Source organism: Coturnix japonica, chromosome 2, assembly GCF_054131305.1.
Source record: "Coturnix japonica strain WE chromosome 2, WE-NBRP24, whole genome shotgun sequence".
NCBI classification, from domain to species: domain Eukaryota; kingdom Metazoa; phylum Chordata; class Aves; order Galliformes; family Phasianidae; genus Coturnix; species Coturnix japonica.
The window spans coordinates 135,631,126-135,646,128 of NC_140664.1; the positions used below are offsets into that span (position 1 = coordinate 135,631,126).

At 41.2% G+C, this 15,003-nt stretch overlaps 1 protein-coding gene across 4 annotated transcripts in view; it reads right to left on the reverse strand.

Annotated features, from left to right (window-relative positions):
• Positions 1–230: 230 nt before the first annotated feature.
• The window catches only part of CRHR2 (corticotropin releasing hormone receptor 2), a 108,742-nt gene continuing 93,969 nt past the window's right edge, over positions 231–15,003 (reverse strand). For all 4 annotated transcript variants that reach the window (XM_015852925.3, XM_085539073.1, XM_015852926.2 and 1 more), the window contains 4 exons: positions 14,474–14,559; positions 11,730–11,865; positions 9,978–10,019; positions 231–1,372 (listed from right to left, as the gene is read on the reverse strand). In XM_015852925.3, the coding sequence (XP_015708411.2) occupies positions 1,232–1,372; positions 9,978–10,019; positions 11,730–11,865; positions 14,474–14,559 (405 nt within the window). In that variant the 3' untranslated portion in view covers positions 231–1,231. The remainder of the gene's footprint in view (positions 1,373–9,977; positions 10,020–11,729; positions 11,866–14,473; positions 14,560–15,003) is intronic.

The window sequence follows — 15,003 nt, forward strand, 5'->3', positions numbered from 1 at the left end:
AATATGAATTTGAAGTCAGCTATATTGATTACTGCACTCCTGCTACAGTTAGGGTTGTTCAGCTCACAGAGTCACCATAAGGCTTATTTCTTTAGCCACACCACATGACTAAAAGGAGGCATGACTAACAGCATCTAGGTTTAGATCTGGAAATTATTTGGTTGCAGTTCTCAAGTCTACACATAGTCAGGGCTCCTTTTTCTTCCCAGAGTAAATAAAATGATGTCTGGTTTTATTGAAACCAACCCAGAGTAGTGTTTATTATTGAAAATATACAGTATTTCTGAACATCACATAAAAAGCCTAGTAGATACAACTGCTCTAGTTCAAAATGCTGAGTAGATAATCTTTGTGCAGCATATAGCACTATCTTCATAATGCAAACATCCTCTTCTCGTGGTTGATTGTTTTTTTACAGTGTTTCCCTTTTCTATTTTTTAAACCCAGAAATCACGTCCAGCTGTCCTTCCCCAGCCCAGTCCTCTTAGCTAAAACCAAACACATCCCAAAGGCTACTTACATTGTGTGGAAAATATGGGGGTGAGAGGGTTAAGGATACTTTATAGAGCTATCTAGAGATACTGCTGTCCTTTTCAACATCTTACGCATGCACAGGGCATGGTTCATGCAAGGCAAAACACCCCACATATAACAGTCCAGTGATGCCCTGGCCAACCCTTGGTCTATCAAAGGGAGAAATGGGGAAGGTAGATGAATTCGGACTCTTCACAGCATTTCTCAGATAGAGAAAGAGTATCTTTCTCTTGCAAAGAAGAGACTTTTACAAAGAACCAACAATGAGATGGGCTATCTACACACGAAATCTGTTGAAATCATTGGGAACTGATGTACAGGGTGAGATGGGCAGTGTGTCAAAAACAGTTTTGTTCGCCACACCATGGGAGGAAAAAAACAAAGGAAAAAAAAAATAGAGAAAGAATTTATTGTTCCTGTGGTGTTTCAGACTGTGCTTTGGACTTCCTCAAGGTGCAGCCGGTGTTAAATCTCTTCTTTGAATCTGCTTTGCCACCCCTTTACTCCAGGAGGATTTTGCCTGGTTATCTTAAAGCAGCATCGTGAACACGGGAGATGAGAGTCCACAAAAATATGACGGGCACCTCGTTGCGAAAAAGCGCAGAGTAAAGGAAGAAAGTCTGAAGAAAAAGGGTTTGGGGAGACTGAAGAAAGAACCCTGAAGGCCACCAGGTGGTGTATAGATGTGCAGGGCGTATCACACAGCTGCGGTCTGTTTGATGCTGTGGAAGCTGATCCGTGTTGGGGACGTGGGGATGGACATGGCACGTGCCACACGCACTCGGAGCGAGTGATGGTCCTGCCAGCGGTGCCATCTTTTCCTGGCAGCAGAACGGACCTGGTGAAAGAAAAAAGGAAAGGATGTGAAGACTTGGAATGATAAACAGGCGTCCTCAGTAAAGAGACACTGCAGAGCACTGAGAAAAATGGTGGCAGCTGTTGTTGAACCATTGGAACACAGAGATTGATGCAGATTCTACATGCGTGCATCCAGTTCAGTCAGTGCTCTCCTGAGTACTGCACTCTGAGGAAAGAGGGTTTCTCAGACCTCACCTCACATGTATGAAGTCTCAAAGACACCAGAGTATTTCACATGACAATACGTGTCTAAGCTTAAGAGTTAAATCAAAATCCCTTATATATCATAGAGAATCCCAGACCATCTAACTGAACACTGGCATCTACAATGCAGACATATCTGAGCCTGTGGGTTCCCAATACAGTGGAGAAATACTCTGCAATCAATGGAAGCATCACCCTCAAGCAGATACAACAGGCTAGATGAATCTTAAGTGCATATATTTTTTTGCATAGACCATAGAGGGAGCCCAGGGCCTCTAGCTGGAATATGCATGTATACATGCAAGAGACAGGTAACAGGAATCCTTGCCTAAAACACAATGGATGGAAAGGCTGGAAATGCTCCTAACACCAAATGTAACCTTTTGTTTTCTGCTAAAGCACTGGCAGAGTAGACTCAAAGTTGGAGCTTTGAAATGAAGTGGTTAGACCAGTTTTTTTTTTATGTTCCTGTTACCTCCACTTACTGTAGAGTCTTGAGAGCAATTCAGATCCCTAACCTAAGCAGCCAGGTAAGTCTCCAAAATTAGGTGAGATGAATCTGGGCCCAGCTTCTTGGGCAGGTAATTATAATTACTATAACACTTGGAAAGTCTGCTGTCTGTAATGGGTGCTCAAATGAGTCGATGAGCTCAAGTAGAAGGGAATTCCTCACCCAAACCCAACGCTGTGAGTATGAGGTGTCTTACATGAACAGGAATGGTGGATGACCTGATGGTTCAAGCATACAGTCTGCAAGTATGGCATAGGAAGGGAGGAACTGCACTCCATTTCTCAGCTGATTTCAATCCTCCCATTTCCTGGTGGAAATGGTCCTTATACCATAAGGACCTTAATATATTATGAACAAGCCAGGGGGATGTGTATCATCTGAAAGCTTCCTACTTATTCTTGGCCAGTAATTTATGCCTTCAATGCAGTCAGTGCAGAAAGAAAGAAAGATGTTCCCCCAAAGGAAGTGATTTAGATATGGGGAATTAAATTAGCCCAATTTGCTCCATGGAGTGCAAAACTACCTTAGCTGGATGTTGGGCACATAAGCCAAATGCTATTAGTAATATGCCCAGTGTCATGGGGTAACTAATGTCTTGAAAATGTCCTGTGAAGAATGTCTTCAGTGGGATGTTGGCTCTTGAATGTTTGTTTCTCCCCACATGCCACCAAATAATGAGATTTTGTTAGGAGAGGTTTATTCCCATTCTGTAGGAGTGAAATTCACCCTTGTACAGAGAGCCTGGACCCCTTAAGTCCTTCAAGGAGCATTTCATGGGGCCAAGGAATGGAAGAGCAACTTTGTGGGCTTTTGTGTTTCTGAGCAACTTGTGCAAACAGGTACTTACTCAGCCAGTGAAGCCAGATTAGATTTATCATTTGAGCTTCAAACCAATCAAGTCATAAAGAGACACCTGGAGATAAAGATGTGAGTCTAAACAAGCAGTTGTCTGAATGCCGTTTCTGATACGGTTTGCTTATGAGCTTTGAGAAAGGACAAAAAGTATTTAACAAAAGTGCTGTCTTGTGCAGTTGGAGCCATTCCTAATGGTCTGGGCATATGAAAATACACTCTGCACTTACAGGGCTGAGTGAAAGTTATTTTTTAATGAGAGAATAATTCACTGCAATTAGGATGTGAACAAAGCAGAAGCAGAAATGGTAAAGCTCGAATTCATCTCAAACAACCGAACTCAGACACAAAATGATTGCTTAACTTCAAGTCAGAAAAGAAGAAAGAAAAACGGCTGTGACTGCTCTAATAACGTTAAATAAAAAGGAGGGAGAAAAAAAGCTATTATACAGGGAGGGAAGTAGCGTATAAGAAGATAAAGCAAAGTAGCGTCTTCAAAGCCAGCTGTTAACTGTGAGAGGCTCCACTCCAATTCATTAAGCATTTGTAAAGTCAATACCAAATCTAAGTCAGCAGTAGCTCCTCCATGACCCAAAATGAACAACATTAGCCAGTAACAGTGAAAAGAAATACGTAGATTATCATTAGTGCTTAACGCCTACCAAGCAGCCTTGTAAATAAAACTGTAAGCTTCATCCCTGTGCACTTTTAGTTGCTTGACATGCCAAAGTTTCTCCATGCTGCTCAGCAAACAGCTCAGTTCTGTTTGACTCTTTTTGTTTGCAAATAGCCACTCTCTACTACTTTAAACTCTGCATTTTGCCTGCTATGAACCATCACTGATCCCGAATGTGTGGTCAAATCAGATTTACCATCATTCTTGTGCCTATGGAATGTGGGTATTGTACTCCATGGGCTTGCTTTTGGACAGTGAATAGAATTTGGGTGATGGAGAGACAGATGTCAGAGGGTGGTGGATGGATTACCAAACTGAGGAGCTCCCAAACATTGAGATCATGAATAAATATCACTAAAATTCACACCTACTCTGTAAAAATTAAGACTCTTTCAGTAGAAGAGCAAGAAAAAGAATGGAAGAGATGAAGAAAAGAATGAATACTTGCTTTGCTTTTGATAAAACTGGCATCAACTCAGCATTGCTGTGTTTTGTGCTATGCACTAGTAGCTGGCTAATATCTTGAAGCCATCACTTACAAACGAGCTGAGGAAGGAGCATTAAGTGACATTAAACATCAGTCTTTGCAAGAAACGTCAAGTCTTGTTAGCAGGGAGGAAGGCAGCACAGACCATTTACACAGCACTCAGAACAATGAGGACCATTCACGTGGGGCTTCTTGGCGCTATACTGAAATAGAAGACTAGCAATGTAGGTTAAAAGGAAGGCTCTGATAACAACAGTAGGATGAAGGGAGCTGTTGTAATAATGGAAGCTGGAACTGCTGGTACACCTTTATGCTCTGTCCCCAGAGGACACACCTCACATGCAGATGTGAACAGGTGGGGGAAGAGGGAAAACAGGCACCCTCTGAATACCAAAATCATGCTGCTCAGTACTCTGTGGCTTTATAACCTTAATTATGTTATTGTTTTGACCCACTGGCCCTTATAGTGGGCATTGAAACAGACCAATTTTTGCACCATGAAAATGGGCTTCAGTGATGAATTCATACTTGAGCAGCTTTGTGCCATGCTTCGGATCCTTATTCTGCAGTTGGAATTAAATTGAGAATAACCCTGGACTTGTTATCTTTGGCTGCAAATGATGGTGCAAATTGTGGAAAAGCTGATAAAGATTTATTCGACATTATTATAAGCCATGGATGGGAAACGACCACTTTCAAGCAGTCTCCACATGAACAGAAGTGAATTCTAACCTCATCTGGGTGAATTACTGCCTATAAAGGGAGCTGAGGTTGCTTACCTGCCAATGTGTATGCAACAGATGTGCAATATTATGTTAATAAATTCCACCCATTACATGTTAGAACACACAGTAAGGTGATGCCTTACATGAAACCTTGACAGTTTTCCAGAGGACTAGGATGTCCCTCAGGGAAGGACGGCATGTAATCTAAAAAGCCTTAACAATAAATGCTATGAAAAAACCTAAGGGTAGGCCCCACAGGACTAACAGACTTGGGGATGTGCTGATGAGGAATGCTAATGCTCTCAGAGAGACAGGAGTGAGTTTTTATACAGCTGTGATAGAGAACTGATCAGCTGTACCTATGCTGTACAGTAACCTCTTACCCTGTCGCTAAGGCTTTTCAAGGCTCCCAGTAGAGCCAAAGATGGCCATATTACCAACAGTCACAAACCAAAGGAGACAAACATCTCAATGAAGAGGCTGTTACAGCATATAATCCTCTTAGGGCATGGAGGGGATGTAGTCAAAACAGCCTGCAAAACTCAAAGGAATCACGGTAACAAATCCTGTAATTTTGCACAAAGAGATGCTGCAGGGCCACAAAGGGACTGCTAAAAAGCAGAACCAGACACTTGAAGGGAAGGCCATAAGTGCTATCAACCCAAGCCACACCGATGTGCTTTTGTTGTGGAGTGCTCTGGTGTCACTGTCATGAGAGCAGATAAAGGAAAATAAGGTGTGGAAGGATCTTTGGATGAGATCCTAAATATTATCCCTCTAAGTCCAGCCCTATACTCATATTTATTCAGCGCTTTAAAGGAACGCTTAATGCACGTCCTTTGGATTGGGAATGATTAATGTGAAGTCTGCTTAGATTGATGGGCAGGTGGATGACTAACCATTTAGGTCATAATTCATAGCTGGCTTTTATAATGAATAGCCTCTCAAGATGATCAGATCAAAGTAAGCCACTTTGAGCTTAATAGATTTTGAGAGACAGATGGTGCCTGGGTAAAGGGTCAATATATAAAAGAAATAAATAAGCATATTTATCCTTGACATGCATCTAGTTGTGAGAATAATTTATGGTGCCATCTAATGAAGTAACTTCTTCTACTCCTCTTTAGGAATAATTGCTTTCTTTCTTAAGTGTTAATTTGTAACTGGATCATTGATTTTGATCTGATAATACTAGAATCTGCTTGAGCTGAGAATTCACTCTTTGCAGGTTAATTTCTGACAGCCCTTCCTAGTTTTGCATCCTACCAGGAATGGCTGGAGATAAAGGACAACCACCTTATTACAGATATAGGATTCACAAATTGTAGAACAATTAAGTTCATAAGGGACCTCAAAAGGCTTCTGGTTTAACACTATGATCAAAGCAAGACCAGCAAAGAATTTATATCCAGATTTAAAATGTTGTCAAGGCCTTATCCAGTCACATGGAATATATCCAAAGATAAACATCACAATATACTTCTTGACCTCTCTTCAAGTGCTTACACAGACAGGTGTGTTTGGAATATGAAATATAATAATTGAATGCTTTTACCTCTCTTTTCTCTCTCAGGAAAAAAAAAATCATTGCTGGAAAGGAGGTCTGGATACCACAGTGGAAAGAAAGCTAGAGGGAAGACCCATTTCTTTTAAAGATATTTTATCAGGAATCAATTAGTAAGATAATAGAAATGCTGCCTGTAAGCAGAAGCTGTCAACTAAGGAACTTAAAGCCTGGAGACAAACTTACAAAGAACCCCCAGATGAGCAGTGAGCCTCGAGATGAACAGTGATTAAATTGCTATAGAGCATCGCTATGGCTTCCCCAGTGCTCCCTTGTGGAAAGCCCATGGGCTATGAAGCCCAATTAAACTGTCCTCATTGACCAGTTGTCAGGCCTCCTGTCTGAGCTTCTTTTGGGAATGAAGTTGTAACAGATATTTTTCCTGGATTTTGATGTTTAGAACCTTCACCAGGCCTTTTTTTCCATTTCAGTTCTGTCTGTGACCTCAATAAGTAGTGCTGTTTGCTTTCAACATTCACTTCTGAAGATTACTGTCAGAAAAAAATCATATGTGCCATGTGAGATTCTTCCCACACTACAAATCCCTTTGAAAGACTTCAATTAAACACATTTAAGCTATCAGTTACTGGGTGAATTCACAGCAGAGGCTAAAGAGATAGTGTATAAATCTATCATCTCTACTTACATAAAGATGAAGTAACATGAAAGCATAACACTGCTTATACACTGTTATACTGTCACAAGCAAAATGATCTAGGTAGAATAAAATTCGTCAACTCAAAAATCCTAAATATTTGTCAATGAAGTGGAATGAGAGCTGCCCAATGTTCTGCAAATGTGTATTCCATTCAGTATAGCTTCATGCCAACACCACCATGTTATGTAAAACTGTATTGAGCTCATCTGGGGTCAAAGAGCACATACATAGGAAAAGAACCAAATCTCTTCTCTATGTCATAAGGACACGTTGGTTTAAATGTGGGGAGGCTACAAGATGTTACACGGCAAAAACTCATTTCTGCTTTATTCTTTAGCTAAATTTAACAGGCAGAATATTGACCCCCCCAAAAAACAGAAACTTTGGTGTCATCTGTGATCCATACAGTGAGAGTTCTACTGCTGATGGTTATTTGCTCTACATAGAGACAGCTACTGGCATCGGTGTCAAATATGAAATGGTAGAGATACAGCTGAGATCACTGCATCATTAAAGCTTTATTTTCTACCCTTTTGCTCGTGTCATAATTAAGAGTAGGACAGGCATTGCGTGGGCTGAGTAACCTGTTAAAGACTATTACACGTATTCCAAGCACCCAAGTCTGTCATTACCGGAAAACTTGAAGTATTTATAAACTTCAGAGATAGCAAATCATCAGCCCATCTATCACACAGACAGGAATACCAGGCTGATTGAAGAGATGATAATTCATCAAGGCTTCGGTGATATTTATAAAGATTTCATGCTGTTCTACAAGGAGGAAATTTATGGAAGTTCTGCAGTCACAATTCCATTTGGATATCTATGTAGATTCACTTCTCCAACAGAAGTCTTTGCAGCCAGGCGCTCATCATATTGTTATTAAGAAATACAGACTTTTTCATAACAGATATTTGAAGAACACTTAAAGCACTTCTTACCGGACTGAGCAATAAATCAATATGGCACTCACTGCTGAGATATGGAAGTTAACAAGAAGAAAATGTTCTTCTCCTACTCTAACCACCAAGGCCCTCCTCTGTGCCTTTGGTTGGCAATTCAAAGGCCTTTCCCTTCACAAGGAGGTAGGACACATCATAATGGCTGTGTTTTGCAATGGGATGTGACATGGCCTTCACAATGAAAAATGTAATCTGTTTTTAGAATGCTTTAGGAGTGTGTGGAGGTCCGGGGAGGATAGGCACTATCACAACAGAGAGGTTTTATAACAGTGTACTATGATACAATACAATCTTTTCCTGGGCAGAGGCACTGAAAACTCAAAAGTGTCTGAAATTTCATTGAATTTTCTACTTGTTTCGAAGCTTTGCAGATCTGAAGCTAGAACAGAGCAGGTAAAATCCTTACCATACTTTAAAATCATACTACCAAAAGATGAGTCCAAATTCCTTTTACTCTTTTGAAAGAGAAAATGGTGCAGTATTTAGGGAACTTAGCCTTAAGTTGTATCTCAAAAAAGCAGATATAATGGTTTAGCCACTCAACTGGAATTTGCACAAGAGATGTAAACATATGGATACAGGGAAGGTTTAGTGCACAACTTCAGCTGTTTGTAGGTGTCTACGTGTGAGCCAAATAGCTAGGCAAGCATTAGAGGGAGTAGAGAGCTAGTCCGTACTGTCAGTGAACTCTAGAACTGATTAAGTGAGCAAATCTATTGTAGACTATGCTGATAAGATAGAGGTTGTACTGAACAGTTTGAAGTAGTTGTGTACAAACCCCATTGTAACCCCACTGCTCATCCAGAAGGTGTAGATTTCTTACAGGTTATGTATCACATAGGGTAGAGCCATGTGGATGCCTTAAATACTTGACAGCCTCTCAAGTGATGCTAGTTATCCATATGTGGGGAAATGAATCAAGCCTCAGATCACTCAGGCTGGGTATCTTAACCATGAACTGACTACCAAAGAAGTGAAAAATGTAAGTTGCAATGGTAGTGTGGTACAGAAATCCTTCCAGATCTGCTACTGGGTTGCTATTAGGTTATAAACATAAATAATTCACACTGCCTTTCAACATGTCTGATTATGTCTGAACTTCCTAAAGTTGCAAGAGATGGGAAGTGGGCTCACGTTCTTAGACAGAGAACTTCAGACTGCTGCAGTGAAGGAGCTATTTCTCCCACTTCAGAACAGTGGGAGCCCTCAATGGAACCAAAACCCAGCACCTGTATATTATATACTGACACAGCAAAAGTAACTAAGAAATGAAATTAACTTCTGCAAAGGCCCAAACTTGAACTGGACAAAGAAGATGTGTTAATGCAGATAAAGTAGAGAAAGCGGAGAAAAAATGTAATTTTCTCATGTTATGGGGTGAAAGTCAAATGTTAAGAGGTATTAGTGAAACATTCCTTAGTTAGTCCCACAACTAATCCAATGTAGCACAGTGACCTTGTTCCCAACCCTCTTATTTGAGTGCAACAGGGATTGTTCATTCAGAGAGAGAACCTCACAGAAAAGCTCACCCACCTCAGCATGGCATTCCCTTTATAAAAATGGGTCACCTGCAGCACAGTTCTTAACAATAGCCTAGATGAGAATTAATGCTTATTTATGTCCAGAAATCATATTTGGAATTACTGAAGAATTTTAAAGAAGTCTTAAAATAAGGAAAATATATATATATATATAATTTGGGAATATTTCTTTTCCTCTGCCCTTGCTTCCCAGTTGGAGCAGAATGGGTTAAAGCTTTCTGAACAAAGGACACTCAATAGAAGAGCTGGGAAAGTCAGATGCATGTTAACAGAAACTTCTCCAAGCAGAACAGACAAACGGGACTGCAACCCCATGTAAAAACATCTCATGTTGTATAAACAAGCACTGAAATAGGTTCCACTTCCTGAGAACTAATGGCACTGACAGCAGAGGACGCTACTTACCTCACCATTCAAGAAGCAGTAAAATACTGACACAAAGAAACCCTGGAAAGAACAGAAAACAGTCAATTATTAGGTATTTAAACACACAGAACTGGGAGCTGTGTTTTATCCTGTTATCATCCCGAGCATAAACACAACCCTGTTGATGTCATTCTCTTGGAGACAGACAAAACCTTTACCCTACAATTTCACGAGATCCCAGATGTCTTGCAGCAAACTGTTAAAACACGAGAGCTACAATCCAGACACAGATAGAGCCAATTACCAATACAGTTGTTCTAAAGCCTCTCTCCAGCTCCCAGCTGTCTCCCCCAAATAGCAGAGCCCTTCACAGCTCCTGAGACATGCCTGTCAGCTCAATGCAAATGTCTTACATACCACATAGGGTGTCAAATGGCCTCAGATGCTCCTATGGGGGCAAGTGTATCATTGGCTTGCTTATATTCAAGTGAGCTGCAGTGCTCTGAGGAACCTATTGACTGCACCTCTCTAATGACTGCAAAGATTGTAATGGCTGTAATATAAGATTAGATGACAACATGATGACACTTTCATTTTTAAACCCATGAGCGGAGTCTCATTTATTCTGTTTCCTGCAATGGACTGCAATTACTGTCACCATAAAGGAGATATTCACCATGCATCCTTTCTAATGTATGCCTTTGTTATACTAACAATAAGACAAGCAGGGTGGCAGTTCTCGAGACACTGAGCAATACAGTTAATTTTAGGGAATGAAAAATGTGAGTTGATTCACTGTAAAGGTCTGAAGTTCCTTTGTTCATTGATTAAAGCTGTCACTTTCCTTTTTGATTTTCAGTTTCTGGTAAGACGCTCTGTGCTTCAAAGCTAAATATGCAGTCGGTAAATACAGTAATCCAAAACTCAAGACTTCTCACTTCCAAAGCCTTAGATTTGGCTTGACAGCCTGTGAGCTGTACATTTGGATTGATATTCTGGGCATCAGAATGTTTGTTCCTGTAGATATCGTAAGTAAAATATTAATAACAGCAGCAATTCCACTCTTGTTCAAGAGGATCTTCAGGCAGATGCATGGTGATAGAACACACCTAAGCAGAGGTAAGCAGCTGAACATAACTCAGTGTCAGTCACATTGCCTTTTTTTTATGGTATTTTTTTGCCAGATTCAGAAAGCTGGGACAATTACCTTCCACTGTGCTTTACATGCTGGCAGAAATCCTGTAACATTCAGCTGAAGGAGGAAATAGAGTACAGCTACTCACAGAGTTGGATAGTCTGATGCTGAGTGTACACAGAACTGGAGGAGAGCTGGAGTGGGAGGCTGGGTAATATTTAAGACATAGTTAATGTCTTAATCAAGTATGCCCAACAGGCAGGAGCTGTTTTCCTTTGTTTTGGAAACATTTAGTTTAAATCTCAGCTCAATCTGTGAAGAGAGAGAGGCAGTTTGGGAGCATGATTCATCATCCTCTCTCAGGCAGTTCATGATGGGATGAAACATTATCTCTGTGCTGATTTCAGATGGGGCTGTAGCTATAGAGTGAACACAGTGCTGATAAGGGAGGTGAATCCCTCTGGAACTCACCTGGGAGATCTCAGTTCCATAAGATATGCTGTATGTATCTATTAAGTAAGCATAAATAACAAAGCTGAGCTCTTTTCAACTGCACTTGTGTGTCATAGAACTCAGTGCCATAAGATTCATGGTTGAAAAGCACTAAGGATCCTTTTAGCAGCAGCCAATACCCGAATATAAAACTGTCCTCCTACCTGAAAAGACTGCAGAAATGAATTGAAGTAGATGAAGACAATTTGGGAAATGTCATCTTCACCGGGGTTAACGAAGAAAAGCATATATGTGATGCCTAGCAGAGGCAGAAGAACTAAAGTTGCCTTGACTGCCTTCCTGTTGGGAGAAAATAGAAACCACCAGTGAACACAGGAGAGAACCATGTCTGTTACCTGAACCACTCTATAATGATACAGACCCAAAAAAAACCCCAATCCTTTATTGAGGAGAGGGCACAAGACTCAGTGCAGTTCAGAGGGAAGTACCTACATTAGCTGCAGGGGGAACTTTGGTGCCTGCTTAAGTTATTCACGCGTTGGGGTAGCTGAGAAGAAACACAAGGGTGTCCTAAGACAAGGCTACTCAGATCTGTGCAGTATGTATAGTCACAAGAGAAAAGAACATTTTCAGATAGAAATAGACACTTCATGGCCTCCATTGACAGGAACAGGCCCGAGATTCATGACCAGCTTGTTGTGGAACCCAAGGTGAAGGCTCCTGGGGTCCTTATGCAAAGGGTAACATAAGTTTCTTAGGGCCAGGGAAAGGAAGGTAAAACTGACTCCATGGCCTAAAGGCTGGATTGAGTTTAGCAGGGAGAAGGGAAAAAACAGCAGCCTTCACTTTGAAACCATGAGTGAGTTTGTGAATTGCTTCTGACCAGTGTTGAATGACTTGAAGTGTTCTGGGAAAGCCTTTGTCTTTCAGTCCTCTTTGTCCCCACAAGCTGAGTGAAACGAAACCTTTTTTATATCCTTCTTTCTCTCTCTACTTCCTCCAGGCGGCTTCTGCCCTATCTCCATGACTATTAGGCTGAAGCTTTGAGACCAGTGAGTGACTCCTTACACCTCAGGAGGATAATGTGATAAATCCTGCATGAGACCTGCCTTATGCCCACCTTTTTATTCTGTCTGTAGTGTAAATGCTCCCTCTCTACAGCATCCGTATCCTCAACACAGTGGTTTAAGGCCATCTTACAATGACAAATATATGGTGCACCGTGAAACATAAGTTGTTACTAGCAGAATTATCAGAGGCTAATCTTTATTTTTGGGGTTGTAACAGTGCCTTGGGATGCTGCAGGTAGATCATCACTGTGTAAAATATTTTACAAGCACATACAACATGTTTGGCTGAGTCTCTACAAATCTCCATACTAAGGCTGTAAGAGATGGATAAAGGCAGGTAGGCAAGCAGGGAAGCACAAAAACACTACCAGTATCATGATACAGCAATGGTCTTAACAAACTACCTGCCACACTATTTAATACTTGCCTAACAAATGTTTGGAGTTCGGAGTACTGAGAGCAGCAAGGCTTGCCCCAGGTTCCAGGAATCCTAAAGGTTTCTATTTCTGCTGTGAAATAGAAGATTCTCCTACAGAGCTGCTAGTGAGGATATCATCTGTTCAAGGACAAAGGCAGTTACTTTAGATTGCCTCCGAATCTAATATCTCTAATCCCTGCCAACTGCAGCAGGGAGTACAATATAATGAGGTTTGAATTGGTGCTGGGTGGGTTTTTTTGAGGTGTACTTTTTTAATGCTAACTTTAGTTTCACGGCCTCAGCTTTGAGAACGAAAAAAGGCTACTTTTTAACCTTTCGTTTCTCATTATAATGCACAAAGAAGAAGGTGAGCAAGGGAATCAGACCACTGCATTCATTTCATGTTTGTCACCGGGCCCCAGGCAGGAGTGAAAGGAAAGAACCAGGTAGAGAAACAAAATTCCATTACTGCAGAACTGCCTCTGAAGTCAAGAGCAGGCTTATTTGAGGACATCAGCATTCGAGCCTCACACTGATACACTGAGATTTTATATAGAAATGATGTTATGGTCAATATTACCCCACAGAAGTGGTGCTATTTCTCAGACTTATAACCTATCTGTCCAGAAATGATCCATAACGCTGCCCCATTTGGCAAGGCATTGTAAATGGCAATAGAGGAAAGGCACTCAGCATCTCCTTATTGCTAAGAATTTTCTTTTGGGACTGTTTGGGTCTGATCTAACTTCACAGAAGGGCCAGGTTGTCTTCCTTTTGCTGTTCTGGGCTAAACATCCTCATCCTTCTGTTTCTGACACACTGTTTGGTTGGTGGCACGGTCAGCCAGCCCAGGGAACTGCTCTGCCTGAGAAGAGATCCCATGAACAATAGTTGGTGCCCTGATGCAGCCCAATGAGTGGTCACACTAATGCTGGTGCCAGCTAAAGGAAAGAGCACTAACAAGAGCACTAACAGCCTTCTGTCCCACATTCAGCTCTAAAAGTATAACTAAACTCTACTGCATGTGCACAGTAATCACCAGTAATACTGCTATTGATTACAGGTATGATATGAATGCTTTGCAGGCTCTGTTTTTCTTTTCAACTCCTGGCTCTGTTAGAATCTTACTGTGAATGTAGATCTTAATATGCACACACAAATTATTGGTTAGTCTTGATATTGCATTGTTCTGCATCTATCTCTATCCAGCTTGGAGGCTGGGATAGAGATCTAGAAGGGACTGAACAGTTTTCCACTGATCCATCACACTGGCTGAATGAATGATCTAACCCTCACTGTCATGACATATTTATATAATATAATACGTATACTTATGGGGCAAGAAGGATACCCTCTGAGATCATAATGGCATCTGGAAAGACAAAGATGGGATGAGGACAGGATGGGCAAGGCAGTTCTTTGCTACCAAACAAGGAGAAAGAAGCACCAGCTGACTTACCTGTACTGTATTGTTTCTGAAGTGGTTGAAGCTCTCAGCTTTGTCATTAAAATTCTAACTATGTTAAACAGAAATACAAAATTGATCTGAAAAAGAAGGAAGAGAGAGGAAAAAAGTAAGATCGGTGAGTCAAACAGAGGCTTAAACGATAAGATACACCTTAAAAGGCACATTTTGCAGTTCCCATCTGATCAAACCCAGACCCCTGTCTTTATCTCTGATTGCAGCAGTTACCAGAAATACCAGATAATGCAGCAGATATCCAACACTTATTAATCCCTTCAGAATAGAGATGAAAATGTAGAACAAAATAGATGGCCCCAGCAAGTAGCTTTGTTTGCACACCCCTTTATTCTTTCCATCGGTGCCACAAGGAGGTGAGGGTGGGCTTTGTTTGGCTCTTTGCACCTGACTCTGGCTTAGCTCATCCAAGCTTCCTGCATGGTGTATTTGGCAGCTCTGTGGTCTGCTGACATGGCAGGCTGTAATGGCTCCCCAGACCCAAAGTACAAGACTGCAGTGCAGAGATC